Here is a 22,544-nt window from a genome sequence, read left to right on the forward strand (position 1 = left end):
GGTCATAAACTCTGCAGTTTGTGACGGTTTTTAATCGCTACAAACTGCATGTGTTTGTCATAAAAACAATGTACACGAATCAGAACTCTTGTAAGAAAATTACATGAATCCCAAGATTAACTAAAAAGGTTTTAAGAAAATTATTAAATAGATCCAAGATTAATTAGTAAAATCTGGCAACAAGTCACACTACTCAACCATTTATTTATATTTACTCTCTCTCTCTTGTTTTTCCTCACATCTCATTTCATTTCTTTCTTCTTCCTTTTATTATTATTATCTCTTGCTTCATCTCTCAAAATTCCCTTTCTCAATTTGAAACCCTAACTTCTCCAATTCCCCTCTTCCGATTCTCCTCCAACCTCTGCTCCTTCTCGATTCCTCCGATTTCCCCTCAACGATGAGCGCCCAGAAGAAGAGAAGTTTCCAGATTGAAGCGTTCAAGCACCGTGTGGTGGTTGATCCCAAGTACGCCGAGAAGACATGGAAGGTTCTTGAGCACGCCATTAACGAGATTTATAACCATAATGCTAGTGGTCTTAGCTTTGAAGAGCTTTACCGGTTCGCTCGTTATTACCCTTCTTCAATTTACAGTTTTCCGATTGGTTTTGAAATGATTTTGATATGTGTTTGTTTGTATCTTGATATGGATTTTCAGCTATTGATTATTGTGTTTTGTGCTGTGTGATCTTTCATGTTGGAAACTTGGAATTGCGTTTCAGCTTTCAATCTTTGTGGGTTTTAAGGACTTAGTTTTTAGCATCAATTGGAGTTTGTGTTAATTGACCTTGTTCTTGTATGCAAGTTATACTAAATTGCAGGAATTTTCGTTGTGTGTGTGTGTGTGCGCATGTGTGTGTCTGGGTATGTTCAATCCAAGAAAATGTTATTTCGTTTTTTAATTTTCGCCGATAAATACGAAGTGTTACTTTTGAATCTCTAACATCAATTGTAGTGTGTTATTTGTGTATCACCAGCTTGTTACATTTTAGGTTGCTTGAGTATGCATTGTGGTCTGTTTGATTGAGAAAATGTTATTTCGTTTTTAATTTTGACTGATAATTACAAAGTTGTTTGGTACTTTGGATCTTTAATTTCAATTTTAGTGTGTTGTTTGTGTTTCCACCAGGTTGAATGATCTTGTATGCTAGTTAAACTGGGTTGCTTGAATTTATATATGTATGTTTGTGCATTTCTGTATTATGGTCTGTTTGATCTGAGAAAATGTTTTTTCGTTTTTTAACTTTCACTGATAATGACAAAAATGTTATCATATTTTTTAAGATTAGTACAGAAGGTAATGGAAAATAAAAATACAGTTCCTATTGCCTTTGGCCCTAATCATACTTGTTCTTATCCTTTTTTGGTCGCATTGTGACTTGTAGGCCTTGTCAAGGATTAATGTATGGCATACTTGCATAAGTTCTTAATTTCTTGCCTCACATCTTAGTAGCATATAATATTGAAACATTCTCCGTTATGCTATTTGGCTGTCTTAGATTGTTATGCTTTTTGTTTGGTCAACTCACCAGCATTTACTTAGTCTTACTCAGATGGCCAAGCATATGCAAACCATTCTCAGCTCAGCTCATGCCATTTAGTGGGAAGGAAAAAAATCGTTTTCCTTAGACCAAAGCCACAAGCCTTCATTAAACTTGTCATTTATTTACAACTGATCAAATAACAGTAGCTTTATTTGTTGTTATACAACAGGCCTGTTGCCTACATCTACTTTACTTAATGATGGTTGTTACCACTGATCTGCATGTAATCATATCTGGGCACCTATTTCTGAAATTTCTGATCATCATGATCTGTCCATTCAGGAATGCTTATAATATGGTGCTGCACAAATTTGGGGAGAAGCTTTACTTAGGACTTGTGAAGACTGTTACTTCTCATCTAAGAGAAATTTCTCAATCAATTGAATCTGCTCAAGGGGAAGTTTTCTTGGACGAGCTCAACAGGAAGTGGGTAGATCATAACAAGGCATTACAGATGATCCGGGACATACTGATGTACATGGACCGAACTTACATACCAAGCAACCATAAAACCCCTGTTCATCAGCTTGGTTTGAATCTCTGGAGAGATGAGGTGATCCATTCCAGCAAAACTCGAGCTAGGCTTCTAGATACACTTCTGGATCTTGTGCTTAGAGAAAGGAATGGTGAAGTAATAAACAGAGGCTTGATGAGAAATATAATAAAGATGCTAATGGATTTGGGTCCGCGTGTTTACGAGGGCGACTTTGAGAAACAGTTTCTTGAAGTTTCAACAAATTTTTACTGCCTTGAGTCCCAGGGATTCATTGAATCTTGTGATTGTGGGGATTATCTGAAGAAAGCTGAGAGGCGTTTAAATGAAGAAATGGAGAGAGTATCCCAATACTTGGATCCTGCAAGTGAATCCAAGATAACTGCTGTGGTGGAGAAGGAGATGATTGAAAATCACATCCACACTCTAGTTCATATGGAGAACTCAGGGCTAGTTAATATGCTTTTGGATGACAAATATGAAGACTTGCAAAGAATGTATAACTTGTTTCGCCGGGTGCTTGCTGGGCTCACAATTGTTAAAGAAGTCATGACTTCTTTTATACGGGATACTGGTAAGCAGCTAGTTTTGGACCCTGAAAGGTTGAAAGATCCTGTGGATTTTGTGCAACGGCTATTGGATTTGAAGGATAAATATGACAAGATCATTAGTATGGCATTTAACAATGACAAGACATTTCAGAATGCCTTGAATTCCTCTTTTGAACATTTCATCAATTTGAATGCTCGGTCTCCTGAGTTCATTTCTTTGTTTGTGGATGACAAACTTCGCAGAGGTTTGAAAGGGGTAGGTGAGGAGGATGTAGAGATTATACTGGACAAAGTCATGATGCTTTTCCGGTTCCTACAAGAGAAGGATATCTTTGAGAAGTATTACAAGCAACACTTAGCAAAAAGGCTTCTTTCAGGAAAGACTGTATCTGATGAAGCAGAAAGAAGTTTGATCGTTAAGCTCAAAACAGAGTGTGGATACCAATTTACTTCTAAGCTGGAGAGCATGTTTACAGACATGAAGACTTCTCATGATACCACACATGGTTTCTATGCATCCCATGGACCTGAGTTGGGGGATGGCCCTACGCTATCTATTCAGGTGCTTACAACCGGTTCATGGCCGACTCAGCCTAGCCCTCAGTGTAATCTTCCAACTGAAATCCTTGGTGTATGTGATAAGTTTCGGGCTTACTATCTTGGCACCCACAGTGGAAGGAGATTGTCCTGGCAAACTAATATGGGTACAGCTGATTTGAAGGCAACGTTTGGTAAAGGCCAGAAGCATGAGCTGAATGTTTCCACATTTCAGATGTGTGTGCTCATGCTTTTCAACAATGCTGATCGGTTGACTTGCAAGGAGATCGAGCAGGCTACAGCAATACCCATGTCAGACTTGAAGAGGTGCCTTCAGTCTCTGGCCTGTGTCAAGGGAAAAAATGTTCTTCGGAAAGAGCCAATGAGCAAGGACATAGCTGAGGATGATGCATTCCTCTTCAATGACAAATTCACAAGCAAGTTCTTCAAGGTGAAGATAGGGACTGTTGTAGCGCAGAGGGAGTCTGAACCAGAAAATCTTGAAACTCGACAGCGAGTGGAAGAAGACCGAAAGCCACAGATTGAGGCAGCAATCGTGAGGATAATGAAATCTAGGCGGACTCTGGATCATAACAATGTTGTTGCTGAGGTCACAAAGCAGCTGCAGTCTCGATTTTTGCCTAATCCTGTTGTTATTAAGAAACGGATTGAATCCCTTATTGAACGTGAGTTTTTGGAGAGGGATAAAGTGGACAGAAAAATGTACCGCTATCTTGCTTGAACATTATGTCCATTTGTTTATCATGGCATTCTGTCTGTCATATGTTTCAGTATTCTTCAGAAATTGCTGCAATTTTTTTCAGCTTTTTGAATCTCTTTTTTAGCTTGAATCTCTCAACAAAAATATACTTTTCAGTCAACTTGTATTTGGACTTATTTCATTAACCAATACAACCTGAGCAAGGAGCTCTACCAGAAATGCTCTGAACTGGAAGAAGCTTTACACCGATTTGAGTAGCATACTCTGATAAAAGTTGTGATCATTCACACTTCATTTCTGCTAGTAAAAGTAAAACTGCAGGTGTAAGGGTGTGAATAGATTATTATTGTTCTGATCGAATTCAGAACTTGTGCTCCGAATTGGTTAGATTTCTGCTATATGTATTTTTTTAATAAAAATAAATTTCATTACAAGTAAAATATCCTCTCATCAATTGAAATACTTATTAAAATATTTTCTTATTTATATTTCACCTCTATCTATATGTATTAAGATTCACATGACAAAGTTTTAATGACAATAATAGTCAATTTGCATTTCAGTTAAACTTTGAATCCATTTGATGATACTTTATGATATTAAAGTAATTAATTATTAAAATAAACTATTTATATGTTATTCGAATGTTGAAATGAAATTATGTTCTACATATATTAGAAAATCAACTTGGGAAAATATTAGTACCAGTTTATTGTTCAAATTTAAAAAACTAAAAATAATTAGTATTTTTATATTATTATAGTACTAGTTTATTGTTCAAGTTTAAAAACTAAAAATAATTAGTATTTCTATATTATTAATTAATATTAAAAATTTAAATTAAATCACCCTAGTCCATTGGCGTAGACGCGTAGTGGTTGAAGTTCAGAAATCTATCCCTTAAGCACGTGGTTAAGGTTTGACTTTCAACTCTTATGAATGAAAAAACTCATTAGTCACCGCTTATTGTGCTGATTGTGAAATAAGAGATTAGTCACACAACTATAGACTTTTGTTTTTCACTAACTAAACTTTGAATATAACTATAAGTTATATTATTAAAATACTACCCAAAAAATTAATTAATTTAATTTTATTATGAATTTTTTGGGTGTATAAATTTAAGATGAGAGATGATGTCCTAATTCCCACGAGAATTTTTCAATTATGAGACTTGTAGAATCAATCATAGGCAATAAAGTTATTTCTACCAAGATTCAACGCATTTGTATTCATCTAAACTCGAACTTGAGACATTTACTTAAGTTAGAACAATCATGTGTCAGTTGATCTACGCGCTTCACAATTCATCTATGATAATCTACTCAACAAGTTCTTCTTTGGTTAATTTATAAAATTATTGAACTTATTTTCTATACATGTTAGTAAAATTAGGTTTAGAAAACATCAATGGTAATATGAATTCCAAACATACCCCTAGCCAGTTGAAAAAAATATGAAACCAAATTCCACTGAGGCCTCACTCTGGGAATTAGATTTCCCACCCCTGGGTTTAGAATTGCCACCCTAGTCTTTTTAAAAAAATGCCGGGAATACCCTCCGGGACTTAAACCTCCATACCAGTCCAGAGGTTGATGTTCTGGACTAGTCCGAGAGTTAAACCTTCGGATTCTTTAATTACAGTTAAAATAACATGACTTTAGTCCAATTGCAGCAAATATAACATGACTTTAAAATTGAAAAGTTACATAATCCAATTTAAACAAAATTACAATACAATAATCCAAGTTAAGCATTAGAAAAGTAAAGCAAAATAACAATACGAAATCTAAGTTCAGCATTTCAAAAGTTACACAAATAGTCCTTAATATAGATTAGTAAAGAACTAATATTAATCTTCTGTTATGTTTGTGAAGCTTCCAGGTGGAGGTGCACTGTCCTTTGAAAATACCTGTATAATGAAAACAGATTCAAATGCTTTGTTGTAGATGTGGAAAAGATTCAAATGCTTTATTTTAGATGTGGAACAAGATTATCATACCTTGACTACATTGGACAAGGTTATATTCAGATAACAATTAGACTTTCTAGGAGAGAACACAGCGACCTGAAAGCAAAGTGAAGAAACGATGTGATGTCCAAGTTGTCCAAAGAAGCTTAAAATGTTAAAGTTGCCTATAGATTAACCTTTTGGAGAAGCAGAACAGATCCAACAGTTATGTCTTTCGCAAATACGCTTTCAGTGAAGACCTTGTGATGGATACTAGCGCCAACAGTGCCCGTAGGGTCCTGAATCTCAATCTCAGATGTCATGAGAGAAACATGAATCATTTCACTGAAATATAAGGAGGAATAAGGAAATACCTTGAGTGTAACTGTTGCATCTCCAAACCCATTGGGATTGCAGGATTTGATAACACCGATGACGTGATCTACTCTTTCATGATGGTGAGTGATTGCATCCAGAGGAGTGGCAGATCCGTTTAATTGCAGGGCTGAAAGCCAAGCATTGGATTGGAAATCGGGATCGGTGTCGTGGCCGTCTTGGAGGACTTGCCTAACGAATTGTTGGGTTGAAATGTTTGGTTTGTCGTCGGTGGATCTGCGGTGAATCATGGCGGCCTGGACGGCGCCAGCTGGGCCGGGAATGAGAGGACGAGAGCTGGAGGCAAGGTTGTCTTGGCGTTTGCAAGGGCGGATGAAGGTTGATGGTGGATCTTGTTCCATTTCTTCTGGTTATTTCCTGCAACAAGGGAAGAAGGGAAGTAATGTAATGGTGGAGGATGCCTTTGGTGCATAGGGGACTAATATAGGAAGTAAAGGGATTTATGGTGTAGGAGGAATGAGTAATGGGGTTGGTGGTGAAGATTAATGGTGGTCAGAGTTGGTTGTGTAGGCAGTGATGGTGGTTGAGATTGTAATTGATGGTGGTCAGAGTTGGTTGTGTAGGCATTCTGCTGCTTGATAAGGGTGATCCAGGACTATAAGTTTCGGATCACTCCAGGACTTTAAGTTTCGGATCAATCCAGGACTATAAGTTCCGGACTGATTCATAATTAAATTTACCACCCCCCTTTTTAAGACGTCCGAGAGTTGAAAACCCGGATTAATATGAAACTTCAAGATTCGTACCTCTAAAACCAGCCTATCACAGACAGAAACGTGAAAATGCAGTGACAATAATATGGGACAAACAGACCTCGTTACAATACTGGAGCATTGTCTTAATATATGTAGGAAAATATTCTTGCTAATAATATGGTTACAGACATGGTTACAACATTACAAACATGAATCATATTATCAATCTTCTGTTATGTCTGTTAAATCAAAGTTGGTAATAACACAAGGACCAATCCAAACAGTGTGTTCAGCCATAAATCTATCCAAACGCTCTTTATACGGTTTACACCATTCGGACTCGGGTTCTTCAACGTTGTATTCCCATTGGGGAGCAATTGGCGGCATAGGATGTCCAGACACCAACTTCAGCTACATTTAAGAGTATAGTAGTAAAATTAGATATATTTCAATATAAATTGTTTAACGTGACAAGAGAGTGTATTAATAAAAAAGAAGATATGTATTTAATTGAGGATATACCTGTACAAAGTGATTGGTCACATGACCAATAGCTATGACAGGATGTTCTAACGGTGGGGCGCCTCCTCTCATCGGAAGGTAAGTGTAACTAGATTTTAACGAGATGGAGATGAAAACCACCCGAAACCGGTTAGCAATAAGGTACCCCATCTCCGGTAGATGCATCCATCTGGCTTTAGTGGCTCTACCATCAGGAGGGAGAGTGAGACGATTGTGCATGGCTTGTACCACATCATAACCCCACATGCGTGTATAGTGTTTCTCATAGAGTGTGAGTTCTACAATCAGCTCTTCCCTAACCCGAGGCCAACCGTCCTGACCGTTCTGAAGGTCCAGCAATGCAGCGACGGCTCTGTATCCACAATTACCATCCCCGACAACATCTATCACTTCATGTATATATGGCCATAAAAAAGATGGCAACTCCGGTAAGTAGATTTTGGAGCCGGTGGCCGTCATAGCCATCTTGTTCTTTGACTTAGGAGCTTGCGATGTTGGAGTTGTTTTAGGAGTTTTGGTGAGCCTAGGTTTCCTCTTGCTAGCTTTCGATTCTTGTTCTTTGGTCTGATTGTCAACATGTTCCCAATGTGAAAGGTCACGCTGGGTGGATCCTATTGATTGACCTCTGGGAGGTTTGGTTTTCCTCTCCTTGGACGATTGATTGTGCTTTATCTTCACTTCAGGAGGACACAATGAACTGATTTGAGGACAATAAAGCTCTTTAAGCTTCCTTCTCAGCATACTTTGGCCCGCATCATCCAAGGTATTGAAATGAGCCCACAAAGCCTCAATCTCTAGCGGCATGCATCCACTGTTTGAGGTTTGACTCTCCACAACAGGCACTTGTTCCCAAGAAAGTATCTTCCAGAATGGATCAACTGCTGCATACGGAATTGAGGCAATACTCTGAAGTGCACAAGCGCAAGGTAGTCCATGAGTGACTTTCATCACGCAACCGCATTTCTCACCATGACCCCAAAATCTGTTTTGTTCATCATACATTAGGTGAAGTGCATGTTTAGCAACGAATCCTCTCATATTCTTATACATTGGAGACTTGAAACGGTGCTCTACAATGTTAATACTGCGCTCAAACGATGCTTGTATTGCATTGTGGCGTACAATGGTCAACCTATCAATTGCTTCCCATGAATCGCACAGGTTACCCTTGCCATTCCTAAGCATCTTCTTCAAGCTTGCATGTGCACTTTCAGCCCTGCATACAAACATGAAGCTAGTCTATCAAGCCTATCAAATGCATACAAAAAATGAAACAAGCCTATCAAATGAATCAATTCTATCAAATGAAACAAGTCTATCAAATGCATACAAAAAATGAAACAAGCCTATTAAATGAATCAATTCTATCAAATGAAGCAAGTCTATCAAGATTGCATGTGCGTAGTACCTGTTACTTGTTGTCGTTCCAAAATGCTTCACTCTGTTTGTCCATGCCTTCACAAATTTCTCCTTGTGAACCAACCAAGTGTCATAAATGTACGATGTGAACCTTGGATGATCCTTACACATATCACACATGTCGCTCCATTCCTCCTCAAATTGTGTAGTTGTTTCCGCATATACCACTTCATTCCACTTTTGCATCACTAAGGCTTTAAAATCCGTTGTGTCAACCCACAATTTGCACTTTGCCTCAACATTCTTGTTTATGTGGAATAGGCATAGTAAATGGGTAGCCTCAGGAAAAATATTCTGAACCTCATAGTCGGACCCCTAAGCTTATCAAACTCAGCCATGTACAAATCTGCATCCCCCCCTAACAGCAAAGCGCAGGTCTCTGCCACATCATATCTCGAGGCCACTCCTGGAGTGTAGAATCTCCCACCAACCGGGATGTGAAGAAGAGCGGAGACGTCGTCAAGGGTGACAGTCATCTCCCCAAATGGCATGTGGAAACTACTAGTCTCCTCGTGCCACCTCTCCACAAGGGCCGATATAAGCCCTGGATCCGTCTCTACATAGCTGCACCTGACCAGTGGATACAGTCCGCTCCTCTCCACAATCAAGCGGACCTCCCTGTAATTGTCCCCCTCACACGTCATCAGCCCGAGCTTCGTACCAGCAGTGGCAAGCCTCAAATCACCTCGCTCAGAATAACGAGGGTCAGTGGTGCCTAGTAGGGTATGCCACGTCCACGGCGCTATGTGATCCGGGTAATGCTGCAGAAGTGACAACTCAACCGGCCCACCAGGAAACGGTGGATCTCTCTGGAGCGGCGGCATATTCGGATCCTCTACCTCTACATCCTCACCCTCAATCTCAGACTCAGACCCCGACTCCGACCCCGACTCCGACTCCGACTCCTCAACTGCATCAATATCAAGTGAAGAGGTGGAAGGCTCAACAGTATCGTGGGCGGTAACCTCAGGCGTCGACTGAGGAGAAACCTCAGTAGCAGTAACCTCAGGCGTCGAGAGAGCAGGAACCTCAGTAGCAGGAACCTGAGTAGCAGGAACCTCAGTAGCAGGGGCAGGAACCTCAGTATCAGGAACCTGAGTAGCAGGAACCTCAGTAGCAGGGGCAGGAACCTCAGTGGTCGCCTTCGGAGCCCCCTTCCTAGCCCGCTTCCGAGAAGTCGACACATCTGTATCATGATCACCTCGCCTATGAGAAGCGTGGAGATAGGCACGACGATCGGCCAACTCTTCAGACGATACCCTCTTAGTTTGCTTTGTCCTCGCCATAATCTATCAGAAAAAATAAGGAAAACAGATTAATAGCTATGTAATGAGTAACTAACTAGTTGAAGCAATCCACAAGTATACACAGTAAACTAATGTTATGAAATTTCAATACAATTCAAATAATGTTATGAAATTCAAATGTGAAATCTCAAGTTGGTTATGTCCTTAACCACTACCCTAAGATAGCCAAAAGCATGGAAATTATCTTCACCCCATTCATCTTATCATGAAAAACAATAACAGAAGCAATAGGAGAGACAGTACTGAATCTCTCAAGTCCGAATCTTGAAGTCCTGGACCAGTCCGAATCTTGAAGTCCTGAACCAGTCCGAATCTTCAAGATTCGGAGTACGAATATCCCCAAATTCGCACCTCAGAACCCCATATACCCCAGAAATCACAATAGGAATGAAATTTCACCAAATCAACTCATAAAAAGGGATTCGAAACCTAACCTAATCTGAAATACCTAAATTTGAAACCCTAAATTTGAAATTACAACACTAACTCATCAAAATACACATGATTCAAAATACACATGATTCTTGGTCGTGGATTCCAACAAATTACCTCAGTGTGGTCGGTTTTGAATCACAGATGATTCTTGGTTGCTTTTGGTCGTGATGTGTGGGTCGATTTGGGTGCCTCTGGGTCGCTTCTCCTGAACCAGTCCGAGAGTTGATGTTCTGTCCCGTTACAAATGTGAATCTGAATTGATAGTTTTGTTCTATTATTAACTGAGTCCGACATTTGAAAATTCGGAGGAGTCCGAATGTTATACATTCGGACTAAAACACGGAGGGGCAATATTGGTTTTTCCCCACTTTTAAATGGGGTGGCAAAGCTAAACCCAGGGGTGGGAAATCTAATTCCCCCTCACTCTTTGAAAGTTGAAACACAATGCTCTACTTGTTGACCCAATATAACTAGTAGCTCCTTCAATATCTCTGCTTGTGCTTACTACACTCTCCTTCTGGCGGCGCCTATTTTCAATCTCTCTGAGGCATTTCATCGAACATGTCAGCGAAGTGGCGCGCCCTGCAACACCGCCACCGCTACACCTACAGCGCCGTCGTCTTCCCCCCTTCCTTCCTCCACTCCCTCCACCACCTCCTCCCTCACTCCCCCTCCTTCCACACCACCCTCCTCCACTTCACCTCCCTCACCTCCACCTACGCCCAGCTCCACCACGCCAAGGTACTCGCCTCCTCCTTCTCCGACCTCCTCCTCCGCTCCCAACCCGAATCCGATCCCGCCGTCCGCATTGCCTCCGAACTCTACTTGGAGCTCCTCTTCCTCGAAAACTCCTCCCCCTTGCACCGGACCCTTCTCTCCCCTCTCGCAAAGGTTCGAACATTCGGTTCCGCCCTTGCTGGATCGTTCAGGAAGCTTTGTGAGGATTATGGCTGCGGAAAAGGGAAGCGGTTCTCTGTGTCGCGCGCCGCGTTGTCGGTTCTGGGTATGCCTAAGTTGGGGTGCCTGCTCGATGTGGTCGAGGGTTGTGCTGTTTTGGTGGCTTGGAATGTCGTTCGCGGCTTGAACGGCATCGTTTCAGAGGCCGACGAGCTGGCTCGCCCTTCCCCTATTGCCATGGAGCAGTGCCAGGAGGCTCTGTCTTGCTTGTATTACTTGCTGCAGAAGTTTCCTTCCAAGTTCAGGGAATTGGGTGGCTCTGAGGGTGAGAATGGTGTGGTTTCAGAATCAGAAGTGGAAGGTTATTCGAGTGTTATGGAGGGGATTGTGACTGTTGTTTTGAGATTGTTGAATTCCTCTGCATTCTCCAGGGATTGCTTTGTGGCTGCTGGGGTTGCTCTCTGTGCTGCTCTTCAATTGTGTGTTAGTCCACAAGAGCTTGGCTTGGTTTTGATTCAAGGTATTTTTAACTTAAAGGTCTTAAATACGGGCGGTGTTGATTGTTGTGAGAGTGAATTTAGGACTGCCATTGAGAAAATTCCTTGTAAAGGGGATGTGTATTTAGGATTATGTAGTCTTTCTGTGCTCAGCAGGATTTGTCTCATAAGGGGGATTCTTACTGCAGTTTCTAGAAACTTGCTTAACACTCATTTTACTGCTTTAAATGGCTATGACGTTGGAGAGGACGGGGGAAGGTGTGTTAAGACTATATTGTATGATGGAATTTTGCCTGAGCTGTGCAAACACTGTGAGAGCCCTGTTGATAGCCATTTCAATTTTCATGCATTGACTGTGATGCAAATTTGTTTGCAGCAGATAAAGACATCGATATTATCAAATATTACTGATCTGTCAGGAAACTATGATCCTATTCCTGAGGAGATGGGGATGCGAATACTCAGGATTATTTGGAATAACTTGGAGGATCCTTTGAGTCAAACGGTGAAACAAGTTCATCTCATTTTTGATCTTTTCTTGGACATTCAATCATCCCTCCGTTGGTCGGAGGGTGGTGACAAAATAAACAAATTTTTGCAGAAGATTGGATTGGATCTTCTTTCACTAGGGTCACGATGTAAAGGAAGATATGTTCCTTTATCATTACTAACCAAGAGGTTGGGAGCAAAGAAAATGTTGGATATGAGGCCGGATTTGCTATTTGAGACAATAGAGGCATATGTTGATGATGATGTTTGCTGCGCTGTTACATTATTTCTCAAGTGTTTTCTTGAGTATTTGCGTGATGAGTACTGGGAAACTGATGGCATTGAAGGTGGGTATGCTCTCTACAGAGGACTTTGTCTTCCCCCAGTTCTATATGGGCTAGCTTCTGGTTTCTCAAAACTTCGCACCAATTTAAATACTTATACTTTGCCAGTTTTACTGGAAGTGGATGTGGATAGTATATTTCCTATGCTTTCTTTCATCTCTGTTGGGCCAATTGGGGATGAAAATGGACTGCAATATCCGGAGGTTGTTTGTGCAAACTTGGAATTGAGTCTGGAACAGAGAATTGCAATTCTAGTTTCATTGCTCAAGGTATCTCGGTCACTTGCTTTGGTTGAAGGGGACATTGATTGGTATGAAAATCCTTTTGCAAATGAAAAAGAGCCTGGACTGGGAACAGAAAGCCATGCTCTTGTGTGCATAAAGGGAATAAATGTTAAGGTCCATGTTCAGTGGCTAGTAAATGCATTGACCCACGTGGATGAGTCACTACGTGTGGATGCTGCCGAGTCTCTTTTCTCAAACCCCAAGACAGCTAGTCTGCCTTCTCATTTAGAGCTTACTCTAATGAAGGAAGCTGTGCCTTTGAATATGAGGTGTTGCTCCACAGCTTTTCAGATGAAGTGGAGCAGCTTGTTTCGTAAGTTCTTCTCCAGGGTTCGAACCGCCCTGGAGAGACAATTCAAGCAAGGTAGCTGGAACCCTCTTGGGCACAATGAAGGTAATGAATTGCATCATTCAAAACGGAATGGGGAATTGCCAGTTGAAAGAGCTGATCATCTTTTTTGCTTTATGAGGTGGTTGAGTGGCTTCTTATTTTTCTCATGCTATCCTTCTGCTCCTTATAAGAGAAAAATAATGGCGATGGATCTCATCTTGATTATGATAAATGTTTGGCCTATTAAGTCATCAGTTAGCGAGGAATTTAACAGTTCTTTGTTGGGGAATCATCTCTATCCTTACAGCAAGGGAATGACTTCATCTGATTCAACTCTATTGTTAGTTGGATCAATTGTTGATAGTTGGGACAGGTTGAGAGAAAGTTCATCTCATATTTTACTCCATTATCCAACCCCACTACCTGGAATTTCAACTGAAGAGATGCTGAAAAAAGTAATTGTTTGGGCTATGAAATTAGTTTACAGTCCACGTGTAAGAGAAAGTGATGCCGGAGCTCTAACTTTACGGCTTATATTTAGAAAGTATGTGTTGGAGCAAGGTTGGTTGATTGAAGATTCATTCAATGTTGTCCATTTAAACTCGAAGTCTGAATTGGTAAACGAGAATAATCAGTCAAGCAAATTCAGGAATCCTGTGATCCTGTATTTGAAATCAATGATTGATTGGTTGGATGCTGGTGTAAAATATGGGGAACAAGATCTTTCTAAGGCATGCAAGAACAGCTTTGTCCATGGTGTATTACTAGCTTTACGTTATACTTTTGAGGAACTGGACTGGAATGCTGATGTCATATCATCTATCATTCCAGAGATGAGATACTTGTTGGAAAGACTTTTAGAGCTTGTGGTTCGGATAACTTCATTGGCACTATGGGTGGTTTCTGCAGATGCTTGGTGTCTGCCTGAAGACATGGATGAGATGGTTGATGATGATATTCTTTTGTCTGATATTCCAGACAATGATATACCTTCATCTGAAAACGAGAACAGTAATTCAAAGCCTTCTTGTGATGCCAGATCATCGGAACAGGTTGTCATGGTTGGTTGCTGGCTGGCTATGAAAGAGGTACTTAACCTGAAGTCTTGAACAGTGTTTAAGAACTATTAATTGCATTGGATTATGATAGGTTGTTAATTTTTAGAAAGGATGAAGCTGAAAGAATAAAGGTTTTAATTTATGATCAATTATGTCTTGACTGATGATAATACTTTCCTTAGAGTTACTTGCTTTTAAGTCTAGAAATGATGCCTACATAAATTATTTACAAATCATCATGCATTGTTTGTTTCAAGCTAGAACTGCGTTAAAGTTGTTCACCATACGATGCAAAGTTTGCAATACTTATTATTTTTTTGTTTCAATTGTTGTTTCCCTATGTTTTCTTCTTCAGGTTAGCCTTCTTTTGGGGACTATCATAAGAAAGGTACCATTGCCAAGTAATGCACATTCGGATTTAGCTGAGCTAGAGGGACCTTCTGTTGATGCTGCAGGCTTTTCATCTGATCCTGTGCTTGGTTTAGAACAACTTCAAACAATTGGAAATCACTTTTTAGAAGTCCTCTTGAAGATGAAGCATAATGGTGCAATTGATAAGACGAGGGCTGGGTTCACAGCACTTTGCAATCGTTTACTTTGCTCCAGTGACCCAAGGTGTGGATATTACTATGTTTTTATTTATATGAAATGCTTTATTGATTTTGCATGTTAAGAAAGTTGCTTTTGTAGATAGGGAAGCCTGAGAAGGACGAAGAGAGAGGAAAACAATGCTCAATAGATATAGTGTGTAATGATGTGATACAAGTACATAATACAAAGAACTACTCCTGTTTATACCTGTACCATAGTTATCAATCCCTGATAGGGTGCAGAGTGAGTAATCCACAGACACTAAAGCTAGATGGTGAATAGAAAGATGACTGCTATACTGAAGATTATATATTTAAGATAGTTGATTTATACTAGACACGTATGAAAGCTTAAGAGTAAAAATTACCAATATTAAAGGTGTATTCAGAATCAGAAACTATGCGGTGTGAATGAAAAACACACTACAGAGGGCTAGGGGGACGTAGGAAGATTATGAGAATATATGAGTGAATTTTAGAACTGGGAAACAATATGATTAATAGAAAAGAAAGAGAGGGTTGCGACAGGAAAGTTAGTGAAATGTGGGGACCTCTGAAGTCTGAATTACATCACACGTATAACAACACATGAGAGTAAAACAGACCTGTGATAGAGGGGTGTGAATCCTGTATAAACAGAAAGCTTCATGAACACTGAACAGAGTAAAGAGAGACCTGTGTGAAGGATGTGCTTGGGTGAGCAGGTTAATCGAGCACACTGGTTAGCTGGCCAGAGACAGGATATGATATCCTTTAAAGTAATCGTTCTAGAAAGTACCAGGAATAAAACTGAAGAGTGCAACACTAAGTGAATCCATAAACATAATCCCTATCTCGTGACAAGTTTAGATGCAATGAGACTCTTAATGGAAGCTTATATTTGTCTTTATTTCCTTCATAATATTATTCTAAAATAATGTAAGGCATTGGGCTTGGAACTGAACTTTGGAATTGGACCCTATAGTTCTAATTTCTAAATATTATGTTTGCTATGGTTTTTACTTTTTAGAATTAGACTTTTAATTCATAATTACAATTCCAAGAAATTGAAAGAATAATTTAATCAAGCAATCACAATTATTAATTTATTATACCCATAAATTCGAACTGCAAGAGGCAAATATTAAAAAAGGTGCACTATTTTTTGTGGTAACATGCAATCTAGGCTATACTTTGGTTTATTTGGATGGAGTTTAACTCTTATATTTAGGTGACTTCACTGGATTTGCTATTCATTGATTGCATGCAGGTTTAAGAGGTTGAATTTTCTGTTTTTGTATTTTTGAATAATGAATGCCTCAGGTAGCTGGCCTTTGATGTTTTAGTGTCGTTGCTGATAAATACTGAAACTGATAAGTTTTTGAATTCCTATTTCCTTCCCTTATACCATCATAGATAAAACACTGCCATGTGTATGATTAATGATTTGTAAAATTCTTATTTATGATCTTGTATAGAATTGTGTTCGTGACTCAAATGAAGGTTAGATCAGATTATCAGTATGACAAATTATCATGTTAGAAATCAGGTTTTTGTTGCTTCTTAGATGTCTGTCTTCCTTTTCAGACTTCATAGATTGACAGAATCCTGGATGGAACAACTTATGCAAAGAACTATTGCCAAAGGACAAGTAGTGGATAACTTGTTGAGAAGAAGTGCTGGAATACCTGCTGCATTTACTGCTTTGTTTCTCTCAGAGCCAGAGGGCACACCAAAGAAGCTCCTCCCTCGGGCATTAAGGTGGCTTATTGATGTAGGTAATGGGTCTATGATGAATCAGATTGAAAGTGATAGCTTGAATGGTGACCCATGCAAGTCAAATGGTTCAATGGAAGGAAATAGTTCTACACAGGAAGCTGAAAGACATGTGAAACAGATGTTGTCAAAGATCAGAGATGAGGGAGTCATTCCTACTGTACATGCATTTAATGTGCTAAGAGCTGCATTCAATGACTCTAACTTGGCTACTGATACATCTGGTTTCTCTGCTGAGGCTTTGATTTTGTCCATTCGCTCTTTCTCTTCACCATACTGGGAGATCAGAAATAGTGCTTGTCTGGCTTATACTGCTTTGGTTCGTCGCATGGTTGGTTTCCTCAATGTTCATAAGCGAGAATCAGCACGACGAGCTCTATCCGGGCTTGAGTTTTTTCACAGGTATGATTTTGGCTATAGGGTCTCATTACTTTTTACTCCAAGAAATTTACTGGTAAAAAACTCAGTTTATTGTTTCATGTATGTATCTCTGAAGCTTATAAGGATCTTAAATTGTTTTAATGAATCATACTGAGTCAGCAAGACCTTTTATTGTTATGGTCAACTGGAAAGTGTTATTATGCAAAAAGAAATTTTCTTATTAATATATAAAGGCTTTCTTATCAAATATAAAATCTGCTTTGAGGAACTATCCTATTATTATTTTTTCAACTACTCCATAAAGTGATAGTAAATAACAGCAAGCATGTACATTTCATTTTCTGCTTTTATTTTTAGTAGTAAAATCTGTCATATATAACAATCTTAAAGAAATTATATTAACAGACTTAATAGAATCTATTATTCGGTGAATTTTATATGGGTCCCACAATATAACCTGGGCCTTCTTTCTTTTTGGTGAGATCTGCATGGAATTTATTCACGTGCAGATCTATAGATGTAGAGTTAATTTGTTTATTTCCCAAGAAGTTTTGAACAGTAATTAGGAAAATCATTTTTGTATTCATTTTACTTAAAGTTTCTAACATTTGATAATTGTTAGATATATAAAACCATTCTTGGGCTTTCATTTATAGCTTAAGCTTTTGAGGGATTTGGTGTTTCATATTTTAACCCAAGACATCCATGTCTGCCGTCATCATAAATCTAGCGTTATATCACTTTTTTACGTCAAGTAAAATCACTGTTTTCTGTGCTTTAATTTATATATTGCCCGTTGATAGGTATATAGACATGATCAGATCCGTTATAGAAATAGTGCACTTAGCATTATTTGTCCATCATTTTTATATTGCAGATGGAAGTAAAATGCATGAGTTACATCCTTGAGAGGGAACTTTGTATCACTTGTGATCTTCTTTCATACAGCCTCAACATAGATTTTTGCAGAATTTCCAATTTGAAACTTCTTTCAGAAATGTTTTCATGAAATCACGGGTTATATTCTTGTCTTGAGTTTATATATACATTCTATATTTCTAAATAGAAGTATCTGTTATAGTTTGTATGTTCTAAGATAGTGTGAATTGTTGACAACTAATGACTTCTTGTCATTTTTTTGGTTCAAGGTATCCATCACTGCATTCATTTCTGTTCAAAGAGCTGGAAGTTGCAACAGAGTTTCTGGGTCCTGCGTCTTCAGGAGATTTAGAATCTGTCCGGGGAAATAATTTGCATCCAAGCTTGTACCCAATTCTGATTCTTTTATCTAGGCTTAAGCCTTCATCAGTTGCTGGGGAGACAGGAGATGAGCTCGACCCTTTCCTTCTCATGCCGTGGATTAGGAAGTGCTCAACCCAAAGTAATTTGCGAGTTCGTATTCTTGCATCTAGAGCTCTAACAAGTCTGGTATCAAATGAGAAGTTGTCATCAGTCCTTCTCAATATCGCATCTGAGTTGCCCTGTGTGGAAAACCTAGTCAAATCATCTACTTCTCCAATCATTGTGTGTTCAACTCATAGTTCCTACAGGATTTCCTTCAACTTGATTCATGGAATTCTCTTGCAGTTGAGTTCTCTGCTAGAGGCAAATTGTAGAAATCTTTCTGATAATTCAAAGAAAGATCATATCGTCGGTGACTTGATCCAAATTCTTATACCTCGTTCATGGATTGCAAGACCTACTCATTGTCCGTGCCCTATTGTCAATGAAACATTCTTAAGAGTTCTGGATCAAATGCTCAATATTGCAAGAACATGCCAGAGTACAAAAAATTTCTTTTCCATTCGCAACCTGCTTTTGGAGTTGTCAATAGAATGCTTAGATTTAGAATCTTATGGCCTGTTATATTATGACCCAACCATTGCTGAACTTCGTGAACAAGCAGCCATTTCCTATTTTGGTTGTTTGTTTCAAGCATCTACAGATGAGGTTGAGGCAATCCATTTGCCACCTAGACATTCTCTTCCCAGTTCAAAATCATTGCCTGAACATGAAATGGAGAATGCATCCACTGGTCTTTTGGATAGGTTGGTTCGCTGCTTGTCAGATTCATCATATGAAGTTAGACTCGCAACACTGAAGTGGCTGCTGAAGTTCCTGAAAACAGCTGAATCTGGTAGTAAGCTCTGTGATCTTTCGATTAATGAAATCCGGGTTGTTCAGCTCTGGGCTAAAACTAACCTTCATGGAACCTTGGTGAAGATTTTGGCATCAGAGAAGAACCACAAATGTATGAATTACATTCTGAGGGTCCTTGTAGCCTGGAATTTGCTACAGTTTGAGAAAGCTAGTCATGGCAATTGCATTGGCACAAATTATGTTGGTGAAATGGACTTTGACTCTGTGTTGCAATTTTGGAATGAATTAGTTTTCTTGTACAAGCAAACAAGACATGCAAAGACCCGAGAAACTCTTGTTCACTGTCTCGGAGTATGTGCTAAGAGAATTATGTTATTTGCAACTTCTTTTCTATACAATGAAGGAGTGGGGTTTACGGTATGTGGTGAAACTAATCAGGAGGAGATGTTTGGTTTGTTGTTTGATTGCATTGTTTTTTTCTGCAACATGATTAAACAAAATAGTTCATCATCTGAACTGGCAAGTATGCGCGGGGCAGCAGCTGGATCCTTGGTAGCATCTGGTTTGCTTGAGCAGGTTGGGCTACTCGGCTCTTTTGTTTCTAGTGACCATATTCCCTCAGGCAATTCATCTAGTCTTGCAAAAAAGGAAGCTGTGAATTCATATGCTCATCATGTCCTTGATGCATGGTTCACATGCATCAAGCTTTTGGAAGATGAAGATGACTCAGTTAGATTGAGGCTTTCCTCAGACGTTCAAAAGTGTTTTACTTCAGAAAGAACGAGAAGCAACCTTCCTCCTGGATTGGTTCCAATTCAAGTAGATAGAGTGATAAGATTCTGTTTTGACCATCTCTCTTCTACTTTTGGTCACTGGATTGATTACTTCAGTTTCCTCTGTCAATGTGTATTACATGCTGAAAGCTATGTAGCATCCCAAAGAGATCTCTTGAGGCGAGTTTTTGACAAGGAGATTGACAACTTCTATGAAGAGAAGCTTTTGATCAGCCAAATTTGTTGCTCCAATATGGAGAAGCTGCCTATTTTAAAGTCCTGGGCTGACAGAGAGGACTTCATGAGCTTTTTACATGGATGGAGAAATAGATTTTCCCAGCATTTGGTGTCATATGCTGAAAATCATATTGGGAAACAGGAAGGGAATGATTGGATAGGAGGCATAGGCAACCATAAAGATGCATTTTTACCCGTGTATACAAATTTACTCGGTTTCTATGCCATTTCGAACTGCATTTTCGTTGTTTCTGGCAATAATGATGCTAAACTTCTATCTGATGCAGTTGTGCTTGGAACAGCCATCAATCCATTTCTTAGAAACCCTTTGATCTCTAACCTATTTATGTTAGTCCTAAAATCACATGAGAAAATGACCGGCGGTGTTGCTGACAGCTTGTTCCCTGAGATGATTAATTCTTCTACCTGGGATAGTTTTAGTCCTTATTTTCTTCTTGGCTAGGATTTGTATACTAGTTGTGGTTTCACATGATAATTATGCAGAGCAGTTGTATCGATGTAGTAGTACTGTATTATTTGTTATGAATTATTACTTGGCACTGATCAAACCTTGGAGGTCATGGATTGATTAATTGATAAATTTTTTTACCCTCAATGAAATTATGGGTGAAAACTATTTTCAATGGCTGTTTCATACCACCCTGTTTTGTGTTGATACATGTTGTTTCATTGCCCATTTGTTAGAGTTCAGGGTGCATTTTCTTCAAAAAGATTTAAAAAGATACAACCTCTGAAGAGTTATTGCCATTTCAGGAGTTTCATCCTTCAAGAGAAATTAAATGTGGCAAGCGTGGGGTTTTTATTTTTATTTTTATTTTACGGATGTTCCTAACCGTTGGAAAGCTGGAATTGTCTTTTTGATTTTTTCAGAATTCAAACTTGTATTTTCACCTGTACTGTACATAGGCTTAGCTTTTTTTTTTTTTTTGGTCAAATACATAGGCTTAGCTTACTTACCATTAAACCAACACATTGTATTTAAAAGAGTTTATCTTATATAAAAAAGTATTTATGATAACCTCTAAGCCTACATCTAAAGTGAAAATGTGCACTTTAAGTTGCCGGTGATTGAAAAATGATTGGGTTCGTAATACAAAGCATGTATACTTAAGAAAAATTAAAAAAATTAATTTTCTTTTATCAATGACCATAGTTTCATATTTTATTATCTAAAGTAAGAAACCAAATATTTACACCGGTCTAGCGTCACAAATTAAGGTTTAGAAAACCTTTTAAAAGTCGAATCTCTCCTTGCTCACTCCCCAATCCCCATCTCTCATTCTCATTAACTCTCCCTTAAACTGTCTTAGCCAGTCCAACTTCGCAAGCTCTAACAAAGGAAACACAAGCAAGAAGAAGATAAGACGAAGAATAAAGGAGGAAGAAGAAGGGTTGAAGAAGAGGAAACATGACCAAGAAGAAGAAAGAAGGAAGAAGATATGAGGAGGAGGAAGAAGAAAATGGGAGGAAGAACTATGGGTCTCAATTTTTTGTTTGAAGCTTAATTAAAATGACATGGAAAATTAATATATGAGAAATGAGGTGGTATCATGTGTGGGTGAGAAGTAAGTATCTTTATTGTCACATAATCACTTAACAATCTCACCAACGGTAGAGTATTTTTATATATTTCAATAACGTTGAAATATTTACTATATTTTTATCAAGCTCAAGTCTTATGATCAAACTTACTTCTAAAACTTGATAAACTGATAATTCCACTGAAATTGAGTAAATATCATTCGATTGTTCACCCGAACGCAGTAGAGCACCCGCCAATTACGCATAACATACTTAAAAAAAAAAATCTCAACCACCATCCATATTTAGAGATCGAGTTGAATCTTTTATGGGTCACACGTCGAACTACTGAATCACTGGTTGGACCGGTTAACCCGGTATATTTAAAATATTATAAGAAAATACAAATTAATAGTGACATATTATACTTAAAGTTTGATAAACTAAATAACAATATTAGTATCAAGTTTAAAATGCATTTTCTGTCAAAAAATAATAATGCATTTAATAGAATCAATCAATATATATTAGAAAAGAAGAACTTCTATCAGGCTGATTTAGTGACGTGTCATTCTCACGTTAATTCTTAGTGACGTGTCATTTTCACATTAATTCTCATGAAAAAAAATTCACGTGTCATTTTCAGGTTAATTCTCATAAAAAATACATTTTTAAATTTTAGATTTGATTAGAAT

The 22,544-nt window shown here is 38.6% G+C and overlaps 5 protein-coding genes across 6 annotated transcripts; 2 read left to right on the forward strand and 3 right to left on the reverse strand.

Annotated features, from left to right (window-relative positions):
- Positions 1-233: 233 nt before the first annotated feature.
- Positions 234-3,961, forward strand: LOC130739359 (cullin-3B-like). The gene is made up of 2 exons (XM_057591635.1): positions 234-561; positions 1,827-3,961. Exons 1-2 carry the CDS (start codon positions 401-403, stop codon positions 3,865-3,867), a joined length of 2,202 nt encoding a protein of 733 aa, XP_057447618.1. The 5' UTR covers positions 234-400; the 3' UTR covers positions 3,868-3,961.
- Positions 3,962-5,380: 1,419 nt separating this feature from the next.
- On the reverse strand, positions 5,381-6,298 carry LOC130735647 (uncharacterized). 2 transcript variants are annotated; one of them, XR_009018528.1, is made up of 4 exons: positions 6,172-6,298; positions 5,995-6,096; positions 5,849-5,914; positions 5,381-5,758 (listed from the first exon to the last, which is right to left on the reverse strand). XR_009018528.1 is itself a non-coding variant. In XM_057587570.1 (3 exons), the coding sequence occupies exons 1-3, from the start codon at positions 6,118-6,120 to the stop codon at positions 5,699-5,701; spliced, it is 252 nt and encodes an 83-aa protein (XP_057443553.1). In that variant the 5' UTR covers positions 6,121-6,128; the 3' UTR covers positions 5,381-5,698. The 2 variants fall into 2 exon arrangements, 1 of the variants encoding a protein (XP_057443553.1); XM_057587570.1 differs by lacking the exon at positions 6,172-6,298 and having other exon boundaries at positions 5,995-6,128.
- Positions 6,299-6,990: 692 nt separating this feature from the next.
- LOC130736995 (uncharacterized) lies at positions 6,991-9,015 on the reverse strand. The gene is made up of 3 exons (XM_057588767.1): positions 8,819-9,015; positions 7,411-8,626; positions 6,991-7,299 (listed from the first exon to the last, which is right to left on the reverse strand). The coding sequence occupies exons 1-3, from the start codon at positions 9,013-9,015 to the stop codon at positions 7,111-7,113; spliced, it is 1,602 nt and encodes a 533-aa protein (XP_057444750.1). The 3' UTR covers positions 6,991-7,110.
- A 62-nt stretch (positions 9,016-9,077) lies between these two features.
- On the reverse strand, positions 9,078-10,950 carry LOC130736996 (uncharacterized). Its single transcript, XM_057588768.1, has 2 exons — positions 10,686-10,950; positions 9,078-10,118 (listed from the first exon to the last, which is right to left on the reverse strand). The coding sequence occupies exon 2, from the start codon at positions 10,113-10,115 to the stop codon at positions 9,078-9,080; it is 1,038 nt and encodes a 345-aa protein (XP_057444751.1). The 5' UTR covers positions 10,116-10,118; positions 10,686-10,950.
- A 106-nt stretch (positions 10,951-11,056) lies between these two features.
- Positions 11,057-20,967, forward strand: LOC130739360 (uncharacterized). The gene is made up of 4 exons (XM_057591636.1): positions 11,057-14,501; positions 14,827-15,086; positions 16,628-17,218; positions 18,346-20,967. Exons 1-4 carry the CDS (start codon positions 11,133-11,135, stop codon positions 20,768-20,770), a joined length of 6,645 nt encoding a protein of 2,214 aa, XP_057447619.1. The 5' UTR covers positions 11,057-11,132; the 3' UTR covers positions 20,771-20,967.
- The last annotated feature ends 1,577 nt before the right edge of the window (positions 20,968-22,544 follow it).

This window comes from Lotus japonicus, chromosome 2 (genome assembly GCF_012489685.1).
Source record: "Lotus japonicus ecotype B-129 chromosome 2, LjGifu_v1.2".
Taxonomy (NCBI): domain Eukaryota; kingdom Viridiplantae; phylum Streptophyta; class Magnoliopsida; order Fabales; family Fabaceae; genus Lotus; species Lotus japonicus.